The 13,797-nt window shown below is 36.9% G+C and overlaps 3 protein-coding genes and 1 pseudogene across 5 annotated transcripts; 2 read left to right on the top strand and 2 right to left on the bottom strand.

Moving 5' to 3' along the window:
* The first annotated feature begins 494 nt into the window (after positions 1-494).
* On the top strand, positions 495-3,627 carry LOC126630959 (uncharacterized). 3 transcript variants are annotated; one of them, XM_050301124.1, is made up of 7 exons: positions 495-783; positions 1,722-1,863; positions 1,948-2,029; positions 2,127-2,343; positions 2,825-2,966; positions 3,062-3,152; positions 3,364-3,627. In XM_050301124.1, the coding sequence occupies exons 1-7, from the start codon at positions 588-590 to the stop codon at positions 3,433-3,435; spliced, it is 942 nt and encodes a 313-aa protein (XP_050157081.1). In that variant the 5' UTR covers positions 495-587; the 3' UTR covers positions 3,436-3,627. The 3 variants fall into 3 exon arrangements, with proteins under 3 accessions (XP_050157081.1, XP_050157082.1, XP_050157080.1); XM_050301123.1 differs by having other exon boundaries at positions 496-783; positions 3,355-3,627; XM_050301125.1 differs by lacking the exon at positions 3,062-3,152.
* A 1,654-nt stretch (positions 3,628-5,281) lies between these two features.
* Positions 5,282-8,373, bottom strand: LOC126630957 (uncharacterized). The gene is made up of 3 exons (XM_050301121.1): positions 7,211-8,373; positions 6,402-6,811; positions 5,282-6,039 (listed from the first exon to the last, which is right to left on the bottom strand). The coding sequence occupies exons 1-3, from the start codon at positions 7,373-7,375 to the stop codon at positions 5,601-5,603; spliced, it is 1,014 nt and encodes a 337-aa protein (XP_050157078.1). The 5' UTR covers positions 7,376-8,373; the 3' UTR covers positions 5,282-5,600.
* A 384-nt stretch (positions 8,374-8,757) lies between these two features.
* Positions 8,758-11,630, bottom strand: LOC126630969 (polyadenylate-binding protein-interacting protein 6-like). Its single transcript, XM_050301135.1, has 3 exons — positions 11,462-11,630; positions 10,079-10,529; positions 8,758-9,230 (listed from the first exon to the last, which is right to left on the bottom strand). Exons 2-3 carry the CDS (start codon positions 10,508-10,510, stop codon positions 9,102-9,104), a joined length of 561 nt encoding a protein of 186 aa, XP_050157092.1. The 5' UTR covers positions 10,511-10,529; positions 11,462-11,630; the 3' UTR covers positions 8,758-9,101.
* A 1,280-nt stretch (positions 11,631-12,910) lies between these two features.
* Positions 12,911-13,481, top strand: LOC126630968 (mitochondrial import inner membrane translocase subunit TIM23-2-like; annotated as a pseudogene).
* Positions 13,482-13,797: the final 316 nt, after the last annotated feature.

Genomic DNA, 13,797 nt, shown 5'->3' with positions numbered 1-13,797 from the left:
CTACGATGGCGGATGATGAAAATAATAATGATTATAGATATTAAATTTAAGTTGTTGTAGTTTTTAAATTTAATTTGTCATTTTTAAATTTTAGTTGTAGTTTTTAAATATAAGTTGTAGTTTTTAAATTTAAGTTATTGTTGTTTTTAAATTTAAGTTGTAGTTTTTAAATTTAAATAATAAATTATGTTTAGCCATTTGGTTCTCGGTTGGAGACGGTTTTTTGTGACATGACTAAAACGAGCCATCTGGCCCTTTGGCCATCGGTTGGAGACGGAGACAAATATGGCCATATACTGTTCATTAAAATATTAATATCTTGAAGAATTTTAAAGAGTCAGAAGGCTAAAACGAACCTTCTGGCCAGCCCTCGGTTGGAGATGACCTTAGAGGGCCGGCCCACTTCCTCATCCTCCCCTATAAATACATTCTTCCACTTCATCCATCCTACCACAATGTCGAGTAGAGTTCTTCTCAATAAAATGGTCACTTGTCTCACACACGTTTTAAAATTCTATCTCTCTTTGTCGCTTGCTATCTCTTTATCTCTCGTATGATTAGGGTTTGAGGAGAATCGAATAGAATCGATGGCTCCATCGTTGATCTGCAACTTCGTGATGTGCAGGACGGTTATACTTGCACAGTGCTCAAATCATCAGGATCAGGAGGATGTGGCTCGCCTGGCTCTGAATTTGCTCGAGACGCTCGACCGTTCGATGAGAAGGATCACCTACGAACGTGGTGATGGTTACACCTTCAACTACCTGATTGATTCTGGCTTCAGTAATATCTCTTTCTCTTCCCGTGTCTTTGTTACGGTTCTGGTTTAGACGATAGCAAGACTCGTCTAAATTTCGCCGATTGAAATTCGTTATTCGTGTTTTTGTTGGTTTTTTGAATAAAAAGAAAAATAGGGAAGTGTTATTAATACTTCAAAAATCTCATTCTACACTTTTTATAAATGTATTTTTTTTTCTAAATATAGAAAGTTTGGAGTGAAGAATGAAATTTTAGAGTGCCAATAACAATTCCTAAAAAATATTAGGACCTGATTAGTATTGTACTTGAATCCAACTTTTTAAACTAATTTGTTTGGTGTGACTATTTTCAAAAACTGAACTCAAGACTAACTAAAAAATATAGTTGATTATCTAAAGCATAAAAAGTAAGTTTTTAAATTTAAACTCACTTAATTTCTTTCTCTTTTTTTTCATTAGTTTTCCTTTCTTTTTTCTCCCTCCTCCCCTATCACTCCAAATCTATCTCTCTCCTTTTTATTTTTTTTATTTTTTCGTCTCTCCTCTAATTCTCCCCTCTAAATTTTCTCGATTCTTTCTCTCACTCATCTTCCTCTCTATCTCGTCTGATCCTCATTTTTTTTCTCTTTTCTTCAATCATCTCTTACTTTCTTTCCTACTCTCTCATCTTCTCCCTCTCCTGTGACCCTTTTTTCTAGAACTTTTTGTCTAATTTAAGTCGTAAGATTTAAAATTTTTAAATCGCAAACCAATCAAATTTTTGAATATTAAAGAAAATTGTTTTCAAGAAATATTCTTAAAAAACGTGTTGAGTAATGATAAAAATTTTCAAATAAGATACCAAATAGGCCTTGTTATTTGTTTTACTGAATGTTGGCTTCGGAATAAACTATTATGTCTTTTTAATTTGATTTGTAGCGCTTTGTATGTAGCTGAACTAACGTCACTATTTCAATGGTGCAGCATACTGTGTAGTTGCAGATGAGGATATTGGTCGAGAAATTCCTCTTGCCTTCCTCAATCAAGTCAGGAAGGATTTTCTTGGAAAATATCGTGCACAATTTGTTAAAGCACTAATTGCAGATAGTCTGAGCAATGAATTAGGGTAGCTGTTTCTTTATCCCTTCACTTGTTATATAGATTGCACCTTTCCTTTTCTATGAGGTGTTCTAATGCCTTAACTTTGTAGCTCCAAACAGAAGCAGCATATGGAATATGTAGCTGCCAAAGTCTCAAAAGACGAACAAGTTGCGATGGAATATATTGACAAGGTAAAGGGCATTCTCTCAACTCTTTTGATTTTCATTTCATCTTTACTCTGCCAATCTATTTCATATGTTTAATATTGTTCTTGTCGCTTGAGAATAGAATCGAGGGTGGCGCATCAGAAGAAAATCCAAAGCTCCATCATTGAGCTATAGCTTCGTGGCGCACGGGACGGTGGTTCTTGCAGATTGGTTGCAATTTGACCATACGGTCAGTGGCATGGCTGTGGATTATCTCTCTGAGCTCCCCTGTTCGATAAATAAGATCACCTACGACCGTGGTGGCTGCACCATCAACTACCTGCTTGATAGCAACTTCAGTAATACCTCTCCTCTCATATATTTGTGTTTGATTTCTACTTTTCAGTCAATAAGGTCGTGGCTACACGATCAACTACCTGCTTGATAGCAACTTCAGTCTCATGTATTTGTGTTCGATTTCTACTTTTCAGTCGATAAGGTTGTGCTCGTGTATTTGATTTCCTTTTTACTTCATTTAAAGTGTTTCAATGTATGCTTGTTGAATCATTTGGTTCTTGCAGTCAACAGGCTTAAGAGTATTGTTCCTTGTTTTTTATGACCATCGTATAAGATCGGTCTACACTTGTATTAATTTGATTTTGTTTCTCTCGTCTCTTTCCTTTGTGGCCCTCTTTTGGTTTATTAACATATATAATTAGAATCTCATTGGTTATTACTAGTTGCTTTCTTGATAGCCAAGCTTGTTTAGTCGCACATGTCATTTTACTTTACTATGCGTATGCATATAGCTGAACTAACTACACCATTTGGGTGCTGCAGCATACTGTGCAGTTGCAGCTAAGGCTATGGGTCGAAAATTTCCTCTTGCCTTCCTCGATCAAATCAAGAAGGATTTTACTGCCAGATTTGGTGGAGGATTAGCTGTAGCAACAGTTCAAAATAGTCTGAACAAAGATTTCAGGTAGCTGTTGCTTTTTCTGTTCTTTCATTAGATGGATCGTGCCTTCCTTTTCTATGAAGCGTTGTAATTCCTCGACTTTGGTTGCGATATTATAGGTCCAAACTGAAGGAGTGTATGAGACATGCTGAGGTGAAAGCTGCTCAAGCCTCAAAAGATAAAGGAGTAACGATGGAAAATATTGAAAAGGTAAAGGGTATGGTGTGGCCTCTATTGATTTTATCTTTATATTTACTCCATTTGGCATCTATTTCATGCGGTCAATATTGGCCTTGTCTTTGGTTTGTGTTTCAGTGAATAATTGTCAACATGTCTATGCGTTACCTTTTGTAGCTTGTTTGTAAATGGTAATCACATTTGGAGATCTTGCATTTCTTATTGATCATTGTAGGACGACGAGGATGACGATGACGAGGATGACGATGACGAGGAGGAAGATGACGATGGCGATGATGAGGAGGACGAGTATTAATGAGAAGCAAATATGGGATACAAGAAATGAGACTTGCACTGTACTTTTATGACATTTTGTATGCGGTCTTATTTGACTTGCCTAGATGGTCAAGTGGATTTGGGAATATTGAAAAGCTGAATATGTTTATAGTTTTCAATGATTTGATTTCAAATTACTATTAAGTAAAATTCAGTGGCGTTTTTGGATGTATATTGACTTCTTTTAGTGGGATAAGGCTTGATGATGGTTGTTGATGTTGTAAATTATTAATAAGTAAAAACTCCAAAGAGCGAGAAGAGCGACAATCACCAACAAAGAGGCTAAAAAAGAACAGTAACACGAAGGAAAAAGTATTTACTTATTAATAACTCCGCATGAAATATTCTTAAATTGTGTTTGATTTCTAACAAGCTATATTCTTAAATATTCTTAAATTCCGCATGAAATATATAACAAGCTATATTCTACAACAAAACAAAAATGTTTAAAAAAAGCAAAAATATTCTTAAATTGCGCATGAAAAAAAAAAAAAAAATATATATATATATATATATATAGTTTAAGAAAACATCTTTGTACCCTCTAAAATCGCTTAGGATTGGACATCTTAAGTTACTAAGTTGGTCATGAATTCTGGAGGTAACATTACTGGGTGTCCCTATGAAATGTTCTATAAGGGTGAAAAGTAATATGTTGACTGCATCTGGGACTCCTCGTCCTATATGCTCATCAAAGATGAGTGTTCCATCTTTATCTCTTTTGACTGCATTTTTAATTTCATTTCTAGATTGTTTAGTGAGATATTTTTCCCACCAGGAATGGAGCGTTTCTATCAATCCAGTGACCAAAAGGTCGACAACTTGTGTTTGACTGAGGTTATGATTGGTAATATAACTATTAGCAACCATGGAGATGTGTTGTAATTTATTCAAAAGTTCTTGTTCTGATAATTCATCTATGTTCCATTCACAGAGTTTATCAGCTGAGACTGAGAGTTGATTTTGGATGTTTCTTTCTTCAAATTGAATATCTAGAGGTGTTGGCCTTGGATACCAATTTTTGGTAAGAGTTGTTGGATTGACTCGTTTGTTCGTGATTCGTTTTAGTTCAAGATTTTGAAAAGCTTCTTTTACTTTTTTGATGGAATTTGTTTCACTCTCGTCTTCTGAATCCCATATTGCAGAAGTTGTTTCTGGTTGAGATTCATTTTGATGTTGTAAAACATTGACTGTTTTTTCTTGTTTTGTAACATTTGATCTATTTTTTTACTTGTGGAAATTGTTTTTTAAAGCTATTGTGCTAGAGGAAGATTCTGGAAAGTTGACTAAGGGTTTTTCCCTAATTGTTGGTTTTGGTTGAGAAAGTCTATCTATTTTGGTTTCTATTTTTGTACAATTGTTTTCATATGGTGTGTAGACTTTGGTTTGTAAAATTGTTTTGTTCGATGACTAGCTTGACTCTTGCATCTTCTTTTGGAAGTTTGAAAGGAGTGGCTGGTACTTGTGTGTTTGCAGTTGCAATTAAAATTGTTTCTTGTGGAGGGTGACTAGAAGAGACTATGGTTTTGTCTTCTTTAACCCAATTTTCTTTAGTGATGACTTCTATCTTCTTTTCAAACTCGTAATATTTTTCAACGAAATCGAAGAAAAATACCTCAAATCTATGTTTTTTCATGAAATTAGTCCATTTATTGTAAATATCCAATTTTTGTTCTTTTGTATATTTATTTCGAAAAATATTTCTTTTGGGAATATTTTATGTTGCTTCGATGTCAGCGTTGAGTTTCTTCCATTGAATTTTGAATGGTTTATTCAGTACGAGTAATTGGTGGTTAATTTATATATATAACAAGCTATATTCCACAACAAAACATGTAGAACTGTCAATACATACAGTTTAAATTCAATCTAACACTCATTGATTACAACAAAATATACGAAGAAAATATATAACAAAAGAGAAAGAAAAAGAAGAAACAATGGAGTGGAATCACTCAGTACAATATATCCAATAAGTTTTCAAACTGTTAGCAGAACAAAGAGCTTCTGCCCGATTTTCGCCTTCTTTTCAAGGGCTTCTCCGCCTTCTTTTCGAGGAATTCTCCGTCTTTTACTCGGTCCAGTAGCTCCAATGGATGCTTTCAAACTGTTGGCTAATTTACAATGGCAAAATGTGAGGACTCTTCAGCCTGTCAAAGTTCGTTTAAGTGTAGATCTTTGCTCCGGGGTCAATCTTGTAGGGAACTTCACCTCAAACTTGATCTTCAAGTCACCCCTGTTAGCGGGCCCTTTTGCTATCGGCATACCCTCCCTGGCAACAAGTAGCTCGTACCCGGGGCTCACAATGTCAGTCACCGGGATTGATAGATCACGACCATCTAGCGTGGTAAGCTGTAGTGTGGTTCCACCCAACGCCTCCGATAACGACACCTTTTGGTTCACAATTAGGTCATTGCCATCTCTCTTGTAAGTGTCATGAGGCTTCTCATCAATCACGAAGACAAGGTCTGCCGGCAGCTGGCCAAGCTGTTCATTACCCTTATCAGGAAACGTAATCTTGGTTCCCTTCTTCCATCCTGGCTTCACTTCGATTGTCAATATTTCTTGCTCCAGCACTTGGCGTCTGCGATTTTCGTTTTTCCAGAACAAAATTTGTCAGCTAGGTTATCGTTTATGTACGTCATCTGGCTTGAAATCAAGAAAGAAACATCATTGTAGATGCTAGGCTTTTTCGTTTATATGCCACATCACCCACGTTAACGATTTTCCTAAACAACTTGACAGAAAGGGATAACTTCGGACACGAAATGAAAACACAAGGGGTGAAGCTACACATTTGCAAGTGAGATTTTCGTCAAAGCACGAGGCATACAAACGAAAAAGTCTAGATTATCATATGAAAGCTATGGTTAATATTTCTTGCTATTCAAGTAACAATCAATGTATAGACAATGGGAAAATAGGGATAGTTTTAAAACGAATTACCCATTTGCATCAACCACAGTTCTTGATATCTTCATTTTCCGTGTTGATCCAGCATACAGTTCTTCAAGGCTGCAAGGCAATTTGCTCTCCACTGCCGGCGGTTTCTTTCGAGTAACACCCTCACTATATGATCGAAAAGTATTTTCGTTACCTCCAAATCCCCCAAACCCTCCGCTTCCATCAGACGAGAATCTCATAGACTTCCCAGCTCCTGGTGATCCAAATCCAAAAGGACTACTTCCGAAGAATTCGGCAAAGATATCCTCTGCATTCCTAGGATTAAACCCTTTTGATCCAGCTCCGCCGCCATTTCCAAACGGGGAACCACCACTTCCTGGAGGTGGCATGTCTTTCAATCCTTCTTCGCCATACTGATCGTAAATCGCTCTCTTTTGAGAATCACTCAAGACCTGAATTCACAAATACATTTTCTCCAATCTTTTATTTTCACTAACAGATGAAACTCAGCTCTTTCGGACATGAAAGAACATACAAACCATCTATAACAATAGCGATTCCATTTCATTTGAGCCTCGTTTAACAAATTTGAGACTAGAAACCTAATTCCGAATTTGAGACAAGAAACCTATGCCTAAATTCTAATTTGAGACTAGAAACCAATGTCTAAATTATACAAGACAGATGCTACACCCGAAAAAACAACAATCATTGTCTATAAACGTGACCATGGGACGTCATGCAGAAAGAAAGACTGTATAAATACAAACACACATTGTAAATTACAAATTATGAGGATAAAATGGAAGAATGATTGTGCAATAAGAAAAGCAGAAAGAAAAGGAAGATACCTCGTAAGCCTCGGAGATCTGCTTGAATTTGGCTTCTGCTTCTTTCTTGTTATTAGGGTTCTTATCAGGGTGCCATTTCATTGCCAGCCTCCTATATCCCTTCTTCAGATCATCCTCTCCAGCATTTCTGTTTACCTTCAACACGTTATAATAATCCACCCCCATGTTCTATAATTTTCCAAATTCAATCACTTAGAGATCCTCTTTCTCTCTCTAGAAAGAAGCAAATGGGGAAATGGGGTTTTCCAATTAGGTGGACGCTGATCTGTTGAGAATTTTTCTTGCAAGAGAGAGAATGTTAAAATGTTGTATACATGCAGGCGACGTCGCAGTTCCTTCTTGACACCAATTTTCTTCTGTTTAATAAAGGTTTGTTAAGACCGCGTTTGGCAGATATATTTATCTTATCCGCTTTTTTATTACCAAGGATCACGGACATGTTTGAAAGACCTCAACAAAGCGGAAATGTTTGTAAGAACTCAACAACTTTAACGGCACAAAGTCTAACTAGATGCAATTTGAGATATAACGGTTTGATGGTATTCCTTTTTACTTGTAAGTGAGATTTTAAATTCGATTATCGACAAATGTGGATTTGAATTACATTATTACTAGTCCATTTTGAGACTAATTCCACAATCTCCTCCTTAGTATAAATAATATCGTTTGTTCAAATAAATAAATAAATAAATCATGCTCGCATTTTATTTATATTCTAGTTGTATTTTTTGGAGGTGTAATATGTAATTTTTGCTTGGGTTAGGGAATAGTACGACGTCAGACAAATTGCGGTGGCGAGGAGCAGTACAGAGTTTTACTCCGTCGGCAAAATTATTTGGGATCCCAAGATACCGCAGCCCACATAAACGTGAGATGTTTTACGGAGATAGAATCCAAATAGGGTTATGCACCGTCAATTGCTTTGTTCTGTAATTTGCTTTGCTTTAATTAATTATGAACACATGGTTCTGAATCTTTATGTTTGCTCATTTGCTTAGAAAATAAAAAATTTCTTCAATATTCCTGCTTTGAATGATACGGTAAATGAAATGAATGGCTGAGATTGATAATAGAGTTAAACTGCTATGGAAATCAAATCTAACGACTAAAACACCCTTGTAGCGTTAAATATTATGTAGCATTATAGAAAAGAAAAACTAATGAAAAAGGTTTAAAAACTTTAAGTTTTAATGATAAGGACAAAATAAAAGGTAAAGTGAATAGTACCATGATTGACTTTTTAATGTAAAAATGTGATTTTCCGTTAAAGTGAACAGTATCGGAATCTTTTCGTTAAAGTTCCCTTATAGAAAATGTTAAATGTTTATGAAGTTCCAAGATTATGTGGATGTAAACATGATGTAATGGCGAGGGAGAGCAACTTCCATGGCACTAGACGCCAAGTGGCAATGAACGTGCCATTGAAGTCCTTTCAGAGTGTCGAATTGTGATGTGCACACCTCACGACTGCCACGAGGGGCCAAACATTTTCGCTATATCGAAGCTTCAAGGCACTACAAGCACATTGATATCATAACAAAATGTCATGAAGAAGCACATCACTTTCATTTCAAAAAAACCCGGAGTAGCAAGAGAATTGCACTGTGAGCTTTTTCGGCTTATAAAACCTGAAGATGTCAAAAAAAACACAAGCATCTAACAGCTATACAACCATATCATCAAACTACGTGTGCATTTGATGCTCCCCCAAGAGATATATCCTCTATGTATATACTTCTTTTACCCATATAACCAAACATGTCGATGCTCCACCAAGAGATATATCCTCTATTTATATACTTCTTTCACCCATATAACCAAACATGTCAACTGTAAAACAACTGACATTTCTTTGTTTTCCACAAAATCAAACAGGAGACGGGCTTATGACCTACGATTTGGGCGAACCGCTGGCTTCACCTGCTACATTCTTCTGCTTCCATGCACTATTGCCCACCAACCCAGATTCAGAAACATCTCCAATGTCCAAAGTGTCTGGAAGACTTTCAGAAGATTCAAACTGCCGTAAGAAACAGAGACTTTCAGTAAATAATAAAACACATAAGTCAGATTGCAGAGTTTATTTCAGTGCTGATACTCATAAACATAAAAATCGAATTCCAATACGTTTGATGTTAACGTTAAAGGTAACAAACAACCAGAGATGGAGATTCCCGGATGTTCTAACTTTATCAAGTTTGTAATAAAACTTTGCCGGACTTGCAACCAAGCAAAAGCTAGATGCATTCTATCCTATCAATAGTGATTCTTTTATTTGCTTAAAATACGTATATTTCAATATACCACCAGCCCACTGTATCAATGGAACAAGATGATTCTTTGTCATGAATACGCTTCGCACACAAATAAGAATTGTCATGAAGAACCAAAACACTTACAGTAGAAAAGGGACTTTTATCATGTCAAAGAAATAGAGTATACATAGAAAACATATTACTGTCATTATATGCCAATACAACCATGACAAAGCATGCAGAGTCAAATGAACTTGGAAATTTGCAATAGAGAATTTGTCAAAGGAAAGTACTGTTTTTTACTTAATGAAAGGTGACATGAAGTGTGCCACAAACTCACAGCACATACACAGTTACTGCTTCAAATTGGATAAAGAAATCCCAGTTTTGACCTGTTATAAATGATACAACAACACAACCTGAACTAATCTAGGTAAACAGAGATTCTACATATTCAACTGCTTTCAGAATTGCAAGCAGCGGTATTTGAGTATTTATATGTAATGCATAGCAACATAACAGTAGATGGATAGATGGTAGAGGACAAGGTATGATATTTGCAACATGAATAATATTTAACATCAACATTAAAGAAAAAAAATATGAAAGTGACCTCAAGTTGGTTCAGCATGTCAATGGTGGCATCCAGGTCGCCCCTATTTGCCAAATACACATCACTAAGGGACTGATCAGATATACCAGGAAATGACATCCCAAGATATTCCATATCCATATCAAAATCTTCATTTTCTGACACTTTAATCACATTCTGCGAAGATGAACCATAATAGCCATGAGCAGGGTAGCTCTTTACAGCATATGACTTTGGACTCTGTAGTGTTGCAGTACCAGGGGCATCAGATTCAAGATAAGCTTTGCTATGGTGTTGATTATGGGTAAAATTCTGAGGGTTCCCAAACCAGACTGACTCGTTGCTGCGGCTAGAATCTTTTGTTGTCACATAAGTTCTATCATCTGTCTCCCTCTTCGAGAGTGGAATGTATGCTGCTGCGTAGGGATTCAAAGAAGAAAATCCTGGCTTCATGGTCTTAAATCATAAAAATCTGCCATTTTGAAGGAAACAGAAAACCCGATATTATCAGACAACATTAAGAAGATAATCATTAAAGAAACAAAAATGGTAAGCTTCCATGTCTAAACAAGCCATATTAAAAATAAAAAAAAAAGACGGGGGTTCCACAAATATCGTGGTTCATTATTGTGAAGTTACTCAAAGCACAAATTAACTGTTGCACCAAGAACTTTCAGATAGAGGTGAGCATGTTTCTAAAAATCTGAAACCATCTTTTTGAAGTTACCAATTTAGCATTAGGAGGCTGGGATCAATCCCATATCATATTTTGATCTTTATTACATGACGAGAGGAATCTCTTGAGGACAAATCTTGCAAACAACAGTTGCGTGTTTTAATCACAACAGTTACTACTCGAAACAACTAAAGAAAACAAATTACCAAATCCATAATCCTTTACAAACCGAGCTAGTCAAAGTTAGTAACTCAACTTATCTAGAACTCAACTCTATGTCCAAACATACACACGAAGACTGACTCTAGACAATATCAGATCACTATCCAATACCCAATTCACATCCAAATATCCAATTTTCTTAAACAAAAGAATATACGATTCAAGCAAACAGCCTGCAGATCAAGATTCACTTTAATCAAAATTTACATCCGATTACTGTTTTTTTCATCAAAATTCAAGCAATTAAGCATAAAATCTCACTTTCCTCAATAATATAAACCTTCCTCCTCGTAGTCAAGCAAGAACATCTCCTTGTTCATACACATACACACACACACAGAGATCAACAAAATTGCAATAACTTAACCAAAATCAACTCGAATCACATCACGAAAAATCAATTGCGAAACACGAATCACCGCAAATTTGAAATCGAATTGCGATTAAGAATCTAGGATAAAGATAATATCAACAGCATGAATCAACGAAGGTCAATGGAAGCTCACCGAGTGTGAGGGGATCTTGAAATTCCAGATAAGCAAATGATAACCCCGGAGTCTCCGAAACCCTAATTTCCGAGATCGCTGTGAAGACGAAACGCGCGAGAGAGAGAGAGAGAGAGAGAGAGAGAGAGAGAGAAAGCAAATGATTGGGACAAAAATATTTTGGGGAATTCTATTTCTATATTTTGCTGTGTATATGCATGACACGGACGTCTACTATAAACTGTTTGGGACAATTTTTTTACTGTTACACTTTCACGTGACGTTAATTTTAATATTTTATGTTCTATTATTGGGTGTGGTCACGTTATCCTATGACATCAAGTTTAATTAAATATTAAATTATTAAGGGGTACACGAAGATGATGAAAGTATTAAATTTGTTTATTGTTTAAATCTCACTCATTCATTTCAATAGCATAGAATGCAACATGATATTCTATTCATTTCAATAGCATAGAATGCAACATGATATTCTAGATTTTATCATTTCAAAAACATTTCTCCTAACGTTTGACAACGTTGAGACTCAACATTTCATTCTCTTTGGTTTGGCTAAAAGAAAACGTTAAACAACAAACGTTAAAAGCACCTACGAATTAGAAAACACTTAGCACTTAGCACTTTTTTAAACAATATATGGATTTCTATTAAAAACATTTGACGTGTTTTAATAGAAAAATTTAAAAGCATAAGTGTTTTCTAAAAGAAATATTTTCAAATGAGTGCTTTGACACTCATTTGTAACAACAAAATATTAGTGGACAAATAAGCGTTTTCAACTTGCAAGTGTACCATATCACTTAAGTAATACCAAGGTTCTAAAAGACGTTAGGCGCTAGTCGGGTGGTAGGTTGGGGCCTAGCGCCTAGGCAAATTTAAGTTGTTTGTACCATACTTAGGGCCTCTGTATTTAGACCTCGTATAAATACTCGGATGACTCAAATGTAATTATGTAATAAATGGAGGGGCAAATATGTAATAAGTGATGAGCCCTTATTCTATAAAATGACCCCTCACTCTCCTCATTAAGGGAGGCCAATTCTTAGGCCATGGGAGAGAGGCCTCACCCTCACATTACAAAGGCTCTCTCCCTTACAATCCTCTCAGAGAAATACAATATCAATGTGGACGTAACCCAAACATTGGGGTGAACCACGATACATCTTGTCTTCTTTACGTTTCTTGCAGATTCACGGTAGAATTTACATTGTTCCAAGACCTCCGGTTTTATGCATCAACATTTGGCGCCGTATGTGGGAATCGATACGAAAAGTTGTGTCGGTTCTCTTTCATTTTTTTCACCTCCGTCGTGAATCTGCAAAAAACCCCAGGAAAACCAAATACTCTCTCTCTCTTTCTCTCTCCTGGTGAAGCCATTACCAAACCGCCCCCGAAGCCTAAATCCTCCTCCTCTTCCCAATCTCTCTATCTCTCTCCTCTCTCTCCGCGATGGTGCATCAAATGTCCCCTTCCAATCACGACTCCAACTCCGACTCGTCCAAGGCCCGCCTCTACAACCCCTACCAGGATCTCCAGGTTCCCATGCGAAACCTTTACCAGCTACCTACCTCCCCGGAGTTCCTCTTAGTCGAAGAGGCTAAACATCAGCATCGCTCATGGGGTGAGAATCTCACCTTCTACACCAGCTACTCCTACCTCATAGGAGTAGTTGGAGGCGGCGCCGCAGATATTTTTTTCCGGCGTTCAATCGTTCGAGTCTGGAGACACCACCAAGCTCAGGATCAATAGGGATCTCAACTCCTCTGGCCACACGGGTCGGGCTTAGGGGAACCGATTGGGCGTGATTGGGTTGATCTATGCGGGTATGGAGAGTGGTATTCAGGCGGTCAGAGACACTGATGATGTTTGGAATAGCGTTGCGGCTGGACTGGGAACTGGTGCGATTTACCAAACTGCAAAGGGCGTTAGGTCGGCTGCGGTGGCTGGAGCTATTGGAGGAGTCTTGGTTGGCGTGGTAGTCACGTCGAAGTAGGCGGCCAAGCGATATGTGCCAATATAATCAGGGAGGCCTGGTTGTGATACTTCTGTTATGACCAGGAGAGAGAAGAAAAATAATGTGTGGGTCTCAGCCACACACCACCTCAACGCCCTGGATATCATCTGCACTATTATGCCCGAGCGCCTTCACTGGCAGAGGGGATCTGATAAGATTTTTAACGTCTATGCAAATAGGGTCAAAATTACATGAAATACTTGCAAGAATACAAAGATGTTGTAGTATAGATGCTCATGCAAGGTCGTTTTCCTCAATGACTATTTGGATAATTTATGTAGAAACAATTCCTAATTAAATACTTAGAATTAAAACTTGAGAA

The sequence above is a fragment of the Malus sylvestris genome, chromosome 8 (assembly GCF_916048215.2).
Source record: "Malus sylvestris chromosome 8, drMalSylv7.2, whole genome shotgun sequence".
NCBI lineage: Eukaryota > Viridiplantae > Streptophyta > Magnoliopsida > Rosales > Rosaceae > Malus > Malus sylvestris.
Note: the sequence above shows the minus strand (reverse complement) of the source record. Positions and strands in the feature narration are given on the sequence as shown.